The sequence below is a fragment of the Bubalus bubalis genome, chromosome 14 (assembly GCF_019923935.1).
Source record: "Bubalus bubalis isolate 160015118507 breed Murrah chromosome 14, NDDB_SH_1, whole genome shotgun sequence".
In the NCBI taxonomy this organism is placed as follows: Eukaryota; Metazoa; Chordata; class Mammalia; order Artiodactyla; family Bovidae; genus Bubalus; species Bubalus bubalis.
The window spans coordinates 26440676-26456640 of record NC_059170.1 but is presented as its reverse complement, the minus strand read 5'-3'; the positions used below and the strand labels follow the sequence as shown (position 1 = coordinate 26456640).

The window sequence follows — 15965 nt, the reverse complement described above, 5'->3', positions numbered from 1 at the left end:
ATTTCTATGCTGGGAGAAAAAATGAATAATGTGGTCATTCTAAGTAATGAATGTAAATGCAAGGAAATACATTTTGGCATGAGACAGAAATCATTCATCTGTCATGGCAAGATCTGTGGTCACAATGCAGTTGTACAAAGCCACACTTCTCATCTGAGCTCTAGAGGAGGGATTTTAGGAGAGGGAAGTTTAACTTGCCCTTAGTTACCCATCATGCTGTTGACAGGGTTTTGATTCGAACACAGAAGCACCAATCCCCTGTCTCTCTTTTTTTTTTTTTTTAACCTCTTGGAAGATGAACCATAAGTTCTCCTGGGTTGTGAAATGAGGGGTATTAGCTTGGTCCAGAATCTCAAAGGCCATGAGTTGTCTCTATCATGAGACATGAGTTGTCTCTATCAAGTCTTACAACAAGGAGGCATGAGTTGTCTCCATCATGCCTTACCTCAAGGAAGATTCAGGTTGTCCATCAAAAAGCACATGACATTAAGAGCCACTTAACAGTATAGTTTGCCAAGAGTGGGGGAGTGTGAAACCTCTTTTCTCTATGCATTGTCAACAAGTGAGATCTGGCTGGGTGTAGGTACAGCTGGAGGGGCACACATGGTGGTGTCTTGAGTATCGCAGTTCATGGCATTTGTATACCTCACTCCAAGAGAATAGGAAAGAATTCCAAGTGCACTTTATCTTTGTCTATGACAGCATCCTGGGAGTTATTCTCTGTGGGAGAAGCTGAGACACCCATTGGTTAAGACCCTTACCTCAAGCTACAGTGAAATTAACAGCACTGGGAAGAATGGGGAATCCCTGATTTTTAGACTCCATTTTGCCCCGTTCTAAAATAAATTTGCTTTCCCTTAACCATTCCACAGCACACACTTGTACAGTCATAGCAGCAATGACCAATCAATAATCCTGAAATTTTATTTTCGATAACCCTAACTGGGTTATATTTCACCAATAATATCCTTAAAATGTACCCCTATAGTTGCAGTTCACTTTAAGAAAATCCTTAAGAACTTGAGAAAATTAAGACTTATAAAATCAGAGATTGTCTGTTGCTTTATAAAAGAATTTTTCATTAAAAAAATATTTACCTTGGGATGATTTTCAAGAGCCAAGTCCTCTAGGGTCATTCAAACTACATTTTTTTAATTTTTTTTTAATCCACTCAAATACAGCTTTTCACAAATTCATGTTGATATGAAGTAAGGTACACTTGTAAACATTGCCACCAACTAGCTAAAAAGACCATCAGAGAGAAGAAAATTGGTGACCTGCTCACCTTTGTATGAGAGGCACAGAGAGTTAGCGATGGAATCAGCATTCTGCCATGTTTGATGGAGCTTGGGATGTGGCAGCCAGCAATGATGGGTTGTAGAAGGATCAAGCTCCCACCTGATTCTCCTGAAGTCGTGCTATTGGGAGCTGTGATGTACTGACCTCAGCACAGTGATGCAGCCAGCAACTCAGCAACCACCCAGGAAAGAAGGGTCTAGACCATAGTTTTCCCACCTGACCAGTGCCTCCCAAGACAAAGTAACTAGCTCATCCTAGAGATATGCTGGCTTCCTCCTACACAGTAGTGTTCTGTCTTTGCTTCTAATTTTTACATCATAAGCCACCATTTAGAAATAGGTTGACTGCACCCCCCTAAACCTGGAACTCTGGGGAAAAAATTAGAAGAGCTTCCCTGAGTCCACATTCTTCAAAAAAATAATAATTGGGTTTAGTTCCCCACATCCCCCTCCCAAACTTCTTGGGTGCAAGACTACTCCTCATGAGGCCCTCCTCCAAGCCACGCTCATGAGAATCAGGGCCCAGAGCAGCATTCAGTGCATCTAGTCATACTCTCTTCTTCCCAGAAGGAGAAAAAGGTGCCGAAAGGGTGTAAGTCTTCACCAGGATTCCCTAGCCAGCTCTGCGCAAGGTCAGGCCTTCTCTCCCTCTTCCTCCAGGACTCAGAACACTTTGCTAGACCTTCTTTCTCTACAGTGGCAAGGATAAATCAAAGGGTAGATAATTGTATCACTTTTGTTTGGTTTAGAAAGTACAGGAAGCAAACGCCTAGCTTCCTTCTTAAGTTTTCCTTGACTGGACTTGAAAACACTAGGCTATGTCTAAGCGCATCTGAAATGACCACAGACATAAGCTAAGTCACTGGGAGAAGCTGACCCTACCACAGAGTTTCTGTATAAACAACCCTAAAATTGGAAACTTCACTTGAAGACTCTTGAAATCTGACCGTCCTTATCACAGACAAGGATGTATTAAAGCATCTTCGTACCGTGCGAGATGTTTCGCGTTGCGTTTGAACTATGTCGTAGGAACATCCTTACATCAAAGTGAAGCCAAAAGAGCTGGGCTATAAATTCCAAATGGTACAAAATCATACCAAAAGCAAGTATAAAATTTTATTGAAATGCAGCAGTGTGAATCTCCTGAAGTTTCTCCTGTCCCATTTAAAGAGGAGAAGAGTGTGGTAACTTGGAGGCTTTGCTCACCGCTGATGTATATCAGCTATTTTCTTCTGCACAGCGGTGCACAGGCTTGGAATCCTGGGGAATTTTCTCTGTGCTCTTCTGACTTGCACAATACAGAGGCTGATTTAATTTGACAGCAAAGTAACACCAAGCCCCCAAAATAAAATTACCAAGATGTAAAACAGCGTCAAAACTCCAATTAGTTTTGTAACCTTGAAGCTTCTGGAGGAAATCTGAAAGGCTCCCATCACGATGAGCAGGCATCAATTTAAGCTGCAGAGATTACTAAAATGTAACCCTCTAATTGAAATTGCTCAGAGCACAATATGACAGAGAGAATTGGAGGAAAACAAGTGAATTTTCCCCCTCAAAAATGACTCATTACAGAGACTGTTCTATCAACTTTTAACACAATGTTCCTTTTGCAAGAGCTGGAAAAACCAAGGGCTCCAGAGGTCTCCACAGAAAAGGCACCAGGAACACAAGCGAAACATGCTGTGTCATTGAATCACACATAAGCATTGACCATGTGTGCAACATTGAGAGACACTCGGTATTTCATCAGATCATAGGCATTTTGAAGTGTATTTACAACTTCCACTAAGGAGGCAAATTACTGAGCCCAAACTTCAGTTTTGGGAAGAATCCAGAATGAGCAGAAGTATCTCACTGCCCAGCTCCTTTGCAGGCTCCCCCAACTTTCCCAAGTACCATTACCCTCTTTGAAGCCAACCCCAAGCTCACTGATGGAGGAGACCTGTCACCTTGACCCTGGTTCAGAAGCAAGTCAATTGTGGCTGTCTGGGTCAATGCCAGTTTCCTGGGTGAGGCAGTGAGGAACCAAAGCAGAGGACGCAGCTAGGAGTCAAGCGACAGTCCTCATGCAGGTCAACCCTTCTTACACTTTGTTTCACTGCCACCTTTGCCCTGCTGGCACCTTGTGAGCAGGGCATCTGGAGAGGAGTGAGGCTGAGCTTGGGTTTCAGAGTGGGTTGGGGACATCTTAGAAAGACCCCCAGATGGCTTTCCTCTCTGCAGGGGCTTCATGAATAGAGTTCATTTCTGCCGCCCACTTGATGGCATTGACTGCAAAGCATCAACCATCTTTGACGACAGACACCGTCTTTCTCTGGAAGCGTCAGATTTCTATCACTAACCGATCTTCATCATCGCTGCTGGTGTCGCTGGACTCCACACGAGTTTGCTTTCTCATTCCTTCCAAACTCCTCTTCCTGAGGGTTTTCAAAGAGGCTGCAGGGATCTCCGTGGGCAGCCCTGGGTTAGAAGGGACAGCATCATCCTTTAGAGCCGTGAATCCAGTTCCTTGACATTTCACACTGTCAGGTTCTACCAGAGGGCAGGGGACCAGCCCTTCCCTACACCCACATTGCCCCCCAGAAGGAAAACATGACTTGTGTTTCCCTTCCTCTTGGTGTGAACTAGCTGAACCTGGTCCTAAAGCTGGTATTTCAAGATGAATTTTTCCAGTGGACCCTGGTGTAACTGAACCTGAAATTCTCTGCCCAGATGAAGGCTTCCCTGGCAAAAGGTTTGGGGACACACCCTCTGCTATCGTTTTTCTGTCTGGAGAGCTTTGTGCGAGAGTCTCCTCTTCACCCTGGCTGTGGTCTTGTGGTTCCACACTGTGAATTCCCAGGGTTGTGTGGCCTGCTCTTGCCCCCAGGGAAGGACAGACGGCAGCTGCAGAGGTAGCAAGGTCATGGCCGAGAGAGGTTCCTTTGGACACAAAGGAAGAAGGCTCTTGAGCATCTGAGAAAACGCATGGTGTGGGGTCTATTGAGATGTGCTGCTGGGACGGCAGCAGGTGAGTCTCCAATGATCCCACGTCGAGACCTTTGCTGTGGGCTGGAAGGCTGTCAGCCCCCAAGGAGTCAGATGGCAGAGATAAACCTGACCCCACAGCCGTGATTAGAGGACAACCAGCCCCATGCTCGCCAGCAGATGAAATCTCCTGCAATAAAGTGCAAAGGAAAATAAATGGAGGGAAAAAAAGTTAATTGGTATCAAAAAACTTGTGGTCAGAGATGTGGTCCTCATTGAAAACAAGGTCTGGAGGTCCTGATTCTTTACCAAGTGTGAACCTCGATACAATGTTCTCCTCAGTTTCCATTAATAACTAATAGATGCATTAACTCTAGGAGAGTTCCCTGTTGACACACAATAAGCTACTGAGACTGCTCTGTATTTTTATCCGGATTTAAGAAAACTCAATCACTCATTTATCCAACCAGCTCTGAGCATCCAGTTTTAGATCATTACTTAATGTGTGCTACTCAGTGTGTGTGTGTGCTGACTCTTTGCGACCCCCTGACTGTAGCCCACCGGACTCCTCTGTTTTGGGGGATTCTCCAGGCAAGAAAACGAGTGGTTTGCCATTTCCTCCCCCAGGGGATCTTCCTGACCCAGGGATCAAACCTGCATCTCCTGCATTGGCAGGTGGGTTCTTTACCACTGCCACCAACTGGGAAGCATCTTTATTCAAGTATGAATTATAAAGGGACTTGGGATTTTTTTTTTAACCGACTGTGAGATCATCCCAATGGTTCACCGTCCACTCATTCAGCACCATGTTTGAGGCATCTGTTTGCCTCGAGGGGCTTTTTATGCCAGGAAACTTCTCTAGGTGTCCTGAGTGAGTTCCGCCACACTGGACACTAACAAGAAAAAGAGAGGTATAAATCCGGACCACAGATGGGTAGAGACAACTCGAAATCACAATTCCCACCTTTGTGATCGGTCTGTCTGTATCCCCGATGGTTCTTAAGCTTGTGTTAGGACAAAAACTCCTGGAGACGTGTCTGCTCTCCTCTTCCTCCTGCTCTCTGTTCTCAATGCAAACAGATGATTCTGAGGTGACACAAGAGGGCTCCCCTGACGGATTCACACCTGAAGGGGGGGCACACAGATACACACTTGAAATTATAAAATCAGCCAATAGCCACTTCCCAGGGGTTGACCTATGTCTTCCATACCAGCTCCGAGCTCATCAACTGCATCCTACATGGGATGTCCACCAACTCGATTTACCTTGAATCAGTTCACATGGTAAATAAAATGTCTCCACTTCTGCTAAGGAGAGAGATGGAAAAACCAATTCCCAAGGTATAAAAATCCTTTGATTACAGATTTTAAAAAATATTTCATATGGATCTTTTTTTTTTTTTTCATTAGAGTCATCTTCCTTGCCACATTGGTTAATTTTGGATTGGCTTGAATTCTGTGGTCATTCAACTGAGGCCAGAGTAGAAATATTGAGAAAGGAAATTTCCCTGTTATGTTGGATGTCTCGATCTCCATCAGAGCACTGACAGCAGGAGGGTGATGGGGTTTTTGTGTTGCTGTTGTTTTGTGGTGGTTTTTGTGATGTGTGTGGGAAGAGGGGCGACAAAGACATGGCCTTGACAGTCCCCACCAAATATCATCTCCCTTTCAAGGGAACCTTACTCTCTCTTCCATCTTATCATTTTGGCCTGGGATATAGGTTAGAAGGATCATGGAACTTCAGAGCATGTAGATCCCATCATGAGAGCAGAGCAGAAAAGCATTCTATAAGGAATGTGTTGCCAGAGAAAAGGGTTTAAACCACTTTTCAGTTTATGAACTTTAAAAAAACTTTGTGTGCTGCAGTCCATGGGGTTGCAAAGAGTCGGATATGACTAGGCAACTGAACAACAACAGCATAGCTGATTTACAATTTTGTGCCAATCTCTGCTGTACAGCAAAGTGACTCAGTTATACACGTATGCGTGCTAAGTCACTTCAGTCATGTTCGGCTCTCTGCAACCCTATGGCCCATAGCCAGCCAGGCTCCTCTGGCCATGGGATTCTCCAGGCAAGAATACTGGAGTGGGTTGCCATGCCCTCCTCCAGGGATCTTCCTGACCCAAGCATCAAACTTGCGTCTCTTATGTCTCCTGCATTGGCAGGCGGGTTCTTTACCACGAGCCACCTGGGAAGCCCTAGCCATATATAGACGTTCTTTTTTATATTCTTTTCCATTATAGTTTATCACAGGATATTGAGTGTAGTAGAGCTCCATGTGCTCTACAGTAGGACCTTGTAGTTTACACCTGCTAATCCCAAACTTCCAGTCCTTCCTTCCCCCACCGACTCCCCCCTTGTCAATCTACTTTTAAATCTGCTTTTATTTTGATTAACATTACACATGCACAGGGTGTTTTTTTTTTAAGTTGTCTTTCTACTTAAGAAAAACAGCCCACCCACTCATTTTTTCCCACTTGGGATTCCTTTCATGTTTATCTCCTTTTCTCCTAAGGACAAGCATGTAGCATTACTTTAGATTCCCCTTTTCCACTTTGGAGAACAGCTGATGATATCATGAGGGGAGAGGCGGGTTTAGAACCCTCATCCACAAGCCTCATTACCCCCACCCATGGGCACACATCCCTCCCCTCTCTCTCTTCAGTTATATGTTATATGACTATGCTGTCAAGATTTTGTTGGGGATATGCAATGTTTACAACATTATGTTCAGGAACATGCTTTTCACCACCAAGTCAGATGGTGTACTGTGATTACATTGCCTTTCTTGCCAACACTGTTTTTCCTGGAATTAATCATTATTTTGTCTTCTTCTTCTGCCTAGTTTTTTGTACGATTTTATTACCAAAACCACCTCCCATTTCCTTCCCAATTGTCTTTTATTTCATTTTATTCATTCATTTCATTGCCTTGGAAACATCTCACTCAGAACTTTCTGACCTATTCCCAGTGGACCACTGCTCACTAGGCCCAAAGTGGGGCTGAGCCAATGCATCTCCCTACACCCCCATCCTAACAGTTTTTTTCACCTCTGGTTCCTGGACACACACACCCCCACACACAGACACACAGACACACACATACTTCTTTTTCCTGGGTTTACTCTCTTTGCGTTCTTTGCTAATGCAAAACTTCCGGCAATTTCATGAGAAAGGGTGAAATAAAATTCTTTAGACTTTTACTAGCGGCTTGTCTGATAGCTATCTGAATTAAAATTCATCTTCCTTCAGAACTGAAGATGTGGCTCCACAGAGCTCTAGCTGTTGAGAAGTCTGGAGCCAACATGATTTATTGTTCCCAATCCTTTGGAGGAAACGGTTTTGTTTTTCTCTCTGGAAACTCCTAAGCTCCTTTTTACGAGAGTGTCACTATGGTCCTGCATCTATTTCCATTTGTTGTCTGTACACTTTAAATGGGTCCTTGCCATCTGAACCATGTCTTTATGTTTTACAAAAATATATTATTTCTTTGATATATTTTTTCCTTATGTTTTTTCTTTTTTAGCTAGAACTGCTCTTACTAGGTTATTAGACCTCTTGAGTTAACACTCTATTTTTCTTTTCTTTCCTATTTTCTATTTCTTTTTCTTTTCTTTTGGGGGAATTCCTTCAACTTTCTATTCCAACTTACAAGTGTCTGTGTCTGTTGTTGCTCAGCCGCTGAGTCATGTCTGACTCTTTGTAATCCCACAGACTGCAGCATGCCAGGCCTCCCTGTCCTTCACTATCTCCCAGAGTTTGCTCAAACTCATGTCCATCGAGTCAGTGACACCATCCAACCATCTCATCCTCTGTCGCCACCTTCTCCTCTTGCCCTCAATCTTTCCCAGCACCAAAGTCTTTTCCAATGGGTTGGTTCTTCGCATCAAGTGGCCAAAGTAGTGGAGCTTCAGCTTCAGCATCAGTTTTCCTTAAAGGTAGGATTGATATGTCTGTATCATGTTTTTAATTTCCAAGAGCCCACTCTTGGAATAATTATTTCAAGATTATTAATTATTCCAATGATTAATAATAATAGTTAATATTATTACTAATTATTATTATTGTCCCTTCTTTATAGCATCCTGTTACTACTTCATGGCTCCAGCATCTTCTCACCTGTCTCAGGCAAGATGTTGCCATTGTTGTCATTGCTGAAACTTGCCTGTCCCCACACTATCTTCTAGGTTCCTTTGTTTCTGTTTGCTTTTATCTCTTTCATATTTAAAGGCTTCCCTGAGATATCCAGCAATCTATCTGCCCATGTTTTAGAAATAGGTACTGAAAAGCTGGTTAGAAACTCTACAAATGTAAAGTGTCCATTGTGGACCTCCCTGCAGGCTTATCTTTTCACCTTGTTGACGTGGAAAACCCTGAAGTCATCCACTTTGGGTCTCCACACAGGCTAGTTGACTTTTGCAGAAGGAATTCTCTGATGTCCTGCCTGGAAATTGTAAGGCAGGTGTCAGCATTCTGCAGTCCGAATTGGGATTGGGCAGGGAGGGGCTCAGCATCCAGTGCCAACCTTTGGTTAAACCCTCTGTTTTCAACCTAGTCCCCTTGCTCCCCAGCATTTTGTAGGGTCTCCAGAGACTAAGCCCCAAGCATTATTTGGGAGTGAAAATGAAGGACGTGACCAGGATCTGAGAATCAGTGGTGGGGTGGAGGTTTCAGGGGGGTGGGGAGTGGTCAACCAACACTCCTGTTTTCAGTCCCACCTGGTACCATGAATTTCTTAATATTCTTGACTTGACCACTGTTAAATCAGGATGAAGTTTGCTTGGGTCGCTACTCAGTGACCATTCAGCCTCTGCATTCTAATTCCCACAACCATGGCACTATTTCTTCTCTGGTTACCTAGTGCCCATAGGCCTGGACATTCTAAACATATTCCTCACTAATTTCTGGGCTTTTAGAGGAAAGTGGAAGAAGGTGAACATGCTCTCTCCTCCATCGTGAACCCAAAGGAACAGATCCACTTTTTATACCTCTGGGACAGGCCACAAGATGACCTGAACGCACTAATCTTGAGCAAATCAGCTTAAACATCTATCCAAGTTGCAATGATTTGGCAAAGGAAATTGTAATTTTCCCTTTAATACAATCTTTACTTGAGCACCACAATACCACAATCATCTAAAGACATAGCACAAGGATTTTGGTATTTCATTCATCCACTCAACAAACATGTTTTGGGCTCCTCCAAGGAACCAGGCACCATGTTCAACCCTAAGGAATCAGAGAACTAGACCAAGATGCCCTGGTTCTTATGAGACTTTGCTCCAACAAGGAAGAGAAGCAGAGGCATGTAAGATAATTGAGGTTGTGATGGGGGTCAAGAAGGAAAGAAATGAGGGGTGAGTACTCCAGGGAGGACCAATACAGAGGAGGCTATGACAGAGATGCAGTAAACAGGGAAGGGAGAATGATACTGAGAGTGATAATAAACAGAGTATTATAGAGAGTAGCAGTATCCAAGGGGCAGATTACAGAGAGTAACTGGGGGTGGGACAGTTAACTGGCTTGCCTAGTAGAGGAAGGTATCTCTGATAAGGTGCCACCTGAAATGAGACCTTCAGGATCAGGAAGAACTAGCCCTCAAAGGCCATTCCAGATGAAGGAGAAATAGAGGCAGGGGCCCTGCAGTGGGATGGAGCTCAGAGGATGGACCCAGTGGAAGGAGGCTTTGCTGGAAGCACAGTGGAGAGCAGGGGGCTCAGGTCTTGTAGGATGCAAGAAGCCCTGGGAAAGGATTAGATTTTATTCACCATTCATTGTGAAGAAACCAGTGTTTCCATCAAGAAGTCTACATCCTCTAAAGATGCACATGGTTACTATACAGAGACTGAATTAGGGGAGAGGGCATTGCGGTGGGAAAACCAGTTACAAGGTTCCCAGGGTCATCTAGGGGACTGGGGGGATGGCATGGCTAGGGCAGTGGGGAGAGAAATGGAGAACATAGATTTGAGATCATTTTCATTCTCACCTAAGAAAAACCACCCAAAGACAATAATGATGAAAGACGTTTCTAGAGTCCCAGAGTCTACCAGGCCCATGCACCTCACTCTAAGTGGATTAAGCTGTGTCCCCACAGTGACAAAACCACCAGGCAATTCATTCAATTCAATGAAGAGTAAAAACCAATTAGTATAGAGAAAATAATCAGATTGGTCAAGCATCTTCTCAGCAGGTTGTTTGGGTTTTTAAGCTTAACGAAAAGGCCATGTGTGCCTTTGACTAATAACTTCTGACTCATCAGAGAAAGCGAGGGGAGAAAATCCATTGATTTAATTTGCTTGTGACCTACAGTCTTACAGAGAAAAGAGAGTTATCTTTAATCATTGTGAAAAATGCCCAAATAATGTCACTAAAGTGTGTTAAATGAATTGAGATTCTTGGGAAAGGACAGCATCCTTGCTTTTAGATGGATGGCCCATTTCAAAAACTTTTCAGGTCCAATATTAAAGCACAGAACAGGGTCCTGTTTATGTTCTGGCATCATTCTATGAATCACTTCATACACCTTCAGAAATTATGGATTTCTATGTCCTATGGCAATCTTTGCAGATTCAACCGCTCTTATGCAATCATCAGCATCTTATTATTAGAGAACTCATGTCTCACCACTTCTGTTCCCCTCCCCATTAACGACTGCATGTTTAATAATTTCCCTCAGAAATAACATGCTTCCCTGGTGGCTCAGACGGTAAAGCACCTGCCTGCAATGCGGAAGACCCAGGTTCGATTCCTGGGTCAGGAAGATCCCCTGGAGAAGGAAATGGCAATCCACTCCAGCACTCTTGCCTGGAAAATCCCATGGACGGAGGAGCCTGATAGGCTATGGTCCATGGGGTCACAAAGAGTTGGACACGACTGAGCGACTTCACTTTCACTTTCAGAAATAACTGCCAAACCACGTGGAGAGAGGAAGAGACTGCTTAGTGTGGCAACAAATTTAAATTTAGCCATCTTGAAACAGCAATAGGAAACTGTAAATAATTAGAAGGAAAATGGAATGAAGAAATGACACCATGAAACTTACAGCTTAACTGGTGAGACCCTTAATGCCAAGCCTCCTGCCAGCTATGTCATGGCGAGGCCATATTAAAATGCTAATAGACATATTACTCAAATATAATTATCTGGAAATGTAAGAAATTCAATGCCTTTTCATCAGTTGCCCCAAACCACCCCAAACCTCCATGAATTTAGAGTCCAAAGATGATGAATTATAAGAAAGGAGTAAAAAGGAGTCTTCCACGTGGGCCTCGTTAAGTAAATTGTAAGTATCAACAAGATCCCAGGAGTAATCGCCAGACTACTAATTTATCTGAGATGAAATTGTGTACAAGCATCCCTGCCACTGAAAGATGCACAATGTGTTAGCATTAAAATTTGTGATTACTTCAGGAAAGCCGGGCAGAGCTCTAAATGGAGTCACTATGTGGGCAATTATTTGTTCATATTCCAAATACTAGTTGAGCCCATTTTTTTGAGTCCATATTTTTGTTTTGTTTTGTTGTTGTTGCTTTTTAAACTTGAAAAAATATTCATTTTTGGCTACACTGGGTCTTCATTGCTGCACTTGGGCTTTCTCTAGTTGCAGTGAGCAAGGGCTACTCTTTACTGAAGTGACTTCTCCTGTTGGGGTGGCTTCTCGTTGCAGAGCACAAACTATAAGCACCAAGGCTCAGTACTTGTGGTTCACAGGCTTAGTTGCTCTGTGGAATGTGGAATCTTTCCAGACCAGGGATCAAACCCATGTCCCCTGCATTGGCAGGAGGATTCTTATCCACTGTACCACCAGGAAAGTCCTTGAGTCCCTATTTCTTGAGCTATTTATGAGTCCATATAATTGTGCCTAAATATTTATTACTGACCACAGTCAACACTCTGCCAGGAACTGTGCTGAACACAGGCAGTTTATTCAGTGACTGAGGCAGACATCTTTATGGAAATGACAGTCTAATGGGGGAGAAATTCAGCCAGCAAATCATTACACCAAAAAATGATCTACAAATAACAAATGCTAGAAAAGATGTGGAGAAAAGGGAACCCACCTGTACTTGTCAGTTGAAATATGAATCGGAGCAGCCACTCAGAAGAACATTGTGGAGGTTCCTTAAAAAACTAAAAGCAGAGCTACCATATGATCCAGCAATCCCACTCCTGAGCATATATATCCAGAGAAAACCATAGTTCAAAAGGATACATACACCCCAAGCAGAGTTCATTGCAGAGCTGTTTATAATAGCTAAGACATGGAAGCAACCTAAATGTTCATCAAAAGATGAATGGATAAAGATGATGTGGTATATATGTACAATGGAATACTACTCAGCCATAAAAAAGAACAAAATAATGCCATATGCAGCAATGTGGATGGACCTAGAGATTATCATACTAAATGAAGTCAGTCAGAAAGAGAAAGAAAAACACCATATGATGTCACATATATGCAGAATCTAAAATATGACACAAATGAATTTGTCTACAAAACATAAACAGAGTCACAGACAGAGATCAGACTTGTGGTTGCCAAGTGGGGACGGGGGGACTCGGAGGATGGATGGATTGGGAGTTTGCAATTAGCAGCTGCAAACTATTATATACAGGATAGATAAACAACAAGGTCCTACTGCACAGCACAGAGAACTATATCCAATATACTGTAACAAATCATAATGGAAAAGAATGTGAAAGAATATTTCAAAATATAAAACTTCAATTAAAAAAAATCACCAAGTAGGTGTAGCAAATGCTAGAAGGAAAAAGCAGAGGGTGCAATAAGATGGTACAAGGGGGTCCTGACCCCACCTGTATCCATGAACAGGAGTAAAACCATGCATGCTGTAAGACTGTTAACCCACACTACCTGTTTAGGGCTGGTTTTCTCTCTACCTAGTCTGAATCATTCATTCGATTAGTTATTCAACCAATAGTTTTAAGGCTCTCAGATTGAACTAAAATTTTTTGCAAGCAAATCCATTCGTTTCTGCCATTCTATTACAATTTCTGTTTGTAAGGAACTTCAGAGGAGAAAAAAGTACAGCTGAAAATGATGGAAGGAAGAAGCTTTATTCGCAGGCAGAGGCTGGGGACATTCATTCCAATCAGAAAATGATCAGAAGTGGGTGGGCCGTGGGTGATAGGGAGCACGTAGTGCCCGATTCTAGTTCCATAGATGGACAGGGACGGGAGAGAGAGAACCGGGAAAAGGTATTTATCCAAAGCAACCTTGAGCACTTTTGTGCTATCCCAATGCAATCTTTGGAAAGTTGGCCTCTAACTAATCACAAATGAATCTTTTATTCAGAAACACTTTCCTCGTGGCTCTCATCTCTTTTCTATTCCTCTGATGAAAGGCAATCAGGACAAGAAATCATCCCGCACAGAAATTCTTTACCTAAACTATGTTTAGTGGAAATTGCTGTTTAAAATCGTGCCTGAAGTTAACAGTTGGATCCTGTCCAGACAACAAGAGAGTGACTTTATAATGGAGATTGAAAATAGAATGATGAAACCATGTCAGGAAAAGAGATGATCAAAGAAATGGCCACCTGAGACTTTAAATGCTGAGACTAAATGCAATCCATCCACTCTCCGTATTGTTATTTTAAAAGTTTCCTGTTGCTAAATGCAATTGTCTGCAAAGGTCCCTTCCCCAGGACCTAACTGACACACTCACGATGGCTTCTCATCTTTCCTTGAGATTTACACCTTGGAAGGAAGGAGAAATTACTCTGTTTCAGCAATTCCAGAGCTTGGCGACTTAACTATTAATAATAGCTTTAGGGAAAGAATGAATACTTCTCTATTAATTCTAATGAGAAAAGATGTAGGAAAGTCATTAGCTCCTGTCAGAGGAGGACAGCGAAGGCAAAGTGGGAGAAGAGCCTAGGAGAGACCCCTCCTCTGCCTTCCAAATTCTTTCGGATGCTCAGGAACATGCTGAGGACTCTTTAGAGAACAGAAGGGTAGAAGGTTGCTGGCCCGAGGCCCTGAATCACAAAAAGAAACTGCTACAGAAAACCAGGAAAAAAGGCACAGTCACCCTTTATTCTGGGGACGCATTCAAGCCTCTTCATCCAGTGTTTGGAAATTGGCCCTTTTATGTGCGTGTAATTAGGAAGAGTTTTTACTTGAGAAACCACCTGTAATCATGGCCATGTCTACACCTCTGTTCCTGAGATGAAAGCAAAGCATTTTGATCACATTCTCCATTCAGATATTTTCTTCCAACTCTGCGAACAGGGTTGGTTTGAAATCTTTCCGTGACATTAAAGCTTGGTCGTGTACAGAGTTCAACAATGTTCCTTCAGGAAGCAAGACAGATGCCTTCGGGATAAAGACAAGTAATGAAAGCAACTCAGGAACACTCTTGGAAAAGCTTTTCTGAACAGCTCCTGAAGAAAATGTGTCTAGTGGGTCAAAGACAGTGATTTTCAGCCAGAGGTGATGTCTAGGGACTTTCTCCAATGCGTGGTACACAGGATAGACCCCCATCCCATTCTGGATGGACCCAACCCCAAAGGTCAACAGGGTCACGACTGGGAAACCCTGGTTGAAACCAAAAATCATAAACTCAAAAGCTACAGGGCCAGATCAGTAACAGAAACGAGGGCTGTGGATGAAGAAGAAGGACTGGCCCAGCCTCAAGGGCCAGGCTGCCCCTCAACGCCCACTCACAGAGACCAGCAAGGACCAAGAGGCCAGTTTGCTGGAGCTATCAGTTTTTCATGAGAAACCAGAAATCTGAGCTCCATGGTTCCCTTTTAAACACTGATAAATTAATTTTCAAACCACATCACTGTGCTAACCAACCTATCTGTGGCCTGAATGCCGCCAAAAGAGGCCAACGAGTGACCCTTTGTTGGGGAAGAGGTTCAGGGGCACCAAGGATGAAGGCAAGGCTTTAGTCTCCACTCAGCCTCTGCTCTTTTGCAGAAGCAAGGTTTCTTTCAAAAAATACTGTCAAAAAGATATTTATGGGAGAGTAATCCTGTTTTTGAAAAGTAATTTAGTAGTGTCTTATAAAATGAAATTTATAATTATAAAACATGCCTTGATCCAGCAACTGCTCCCTGGGAAATTGAGCAAGAATATTTACTGCAGCAATAGCTGTGGTAGGAAAAGCAATAGCAATCAACAGGAACATCCATCAATAAAGGAAGAGTTGAATAAATAAATTATGGTACAGCTATACTGTGGGATTTTTGTGCCATTATTAAAATGATCTATCCATCAATCTGTAATATATGCCTAGAGTTACATACAAGATATATTAAGAAGAAAAGAGTTGTAGATGACTGAATATGGTGTGATCTCTTATTTTGTGTAAACAACAAAATAAAGTGTCTGTCCATATTTTTATGTATGGAGAGAAATGCGTGATGGTGCAGCAACCCAACTCTGGCAGCCTCGAGGGCCCACGAGGCTGGGGTTTGTCAAATTTTCCTTGCATATGTCAGTGTTGCTTTCTTTGTTGCAACAAGTATGGTATGGTTTTATTAGTCTGAAAGAAAAATTAGAGGCCAATAATGACATTGGCTTTAAAACTCAGACTGAAAGTCATGAGGAAAAACTCCTGAGCGTGCAGGGCAAATCATTTCTATCAGAACAAGGAAGACCGTCACACTCTCATAACAATAGGTCAGTTTCTTAGGCAGAGGAAAGGTTGAGAGACACACAAAAGGAAAAG

The 15965-nt window shown here is 42.9% G+C and overlaps 1 protein-coding gene across 1 annotated transcript in view; it reads right to left on the bottom strand.

Annotated features, from left to right (window-relative positions):
* Positions 1-644: 644 nt before the first annotated feature.
* Positions 645-15965, bottom strand: part of ZNF831 (zinc finger protein 831) — a 95767-nt gene continuing 80446 nt past the window's right edge. The window contains exons 5-6 of the mRNA XM_045162665.1: positions 5230-5390; positions 645-4455 (exon numbers count right to left, since the gene is read on the bottom strand). Of these exons, the coding sequence (XP_045018600.1) occupies positions 3622-4455; positions 5230-5390 (995 nt within the window). The 3' untranslated portion in view covers positions 645-3621. The remainder of the gene's footprint in view (positions 4456-5229; positions 5391-15965) is intronic.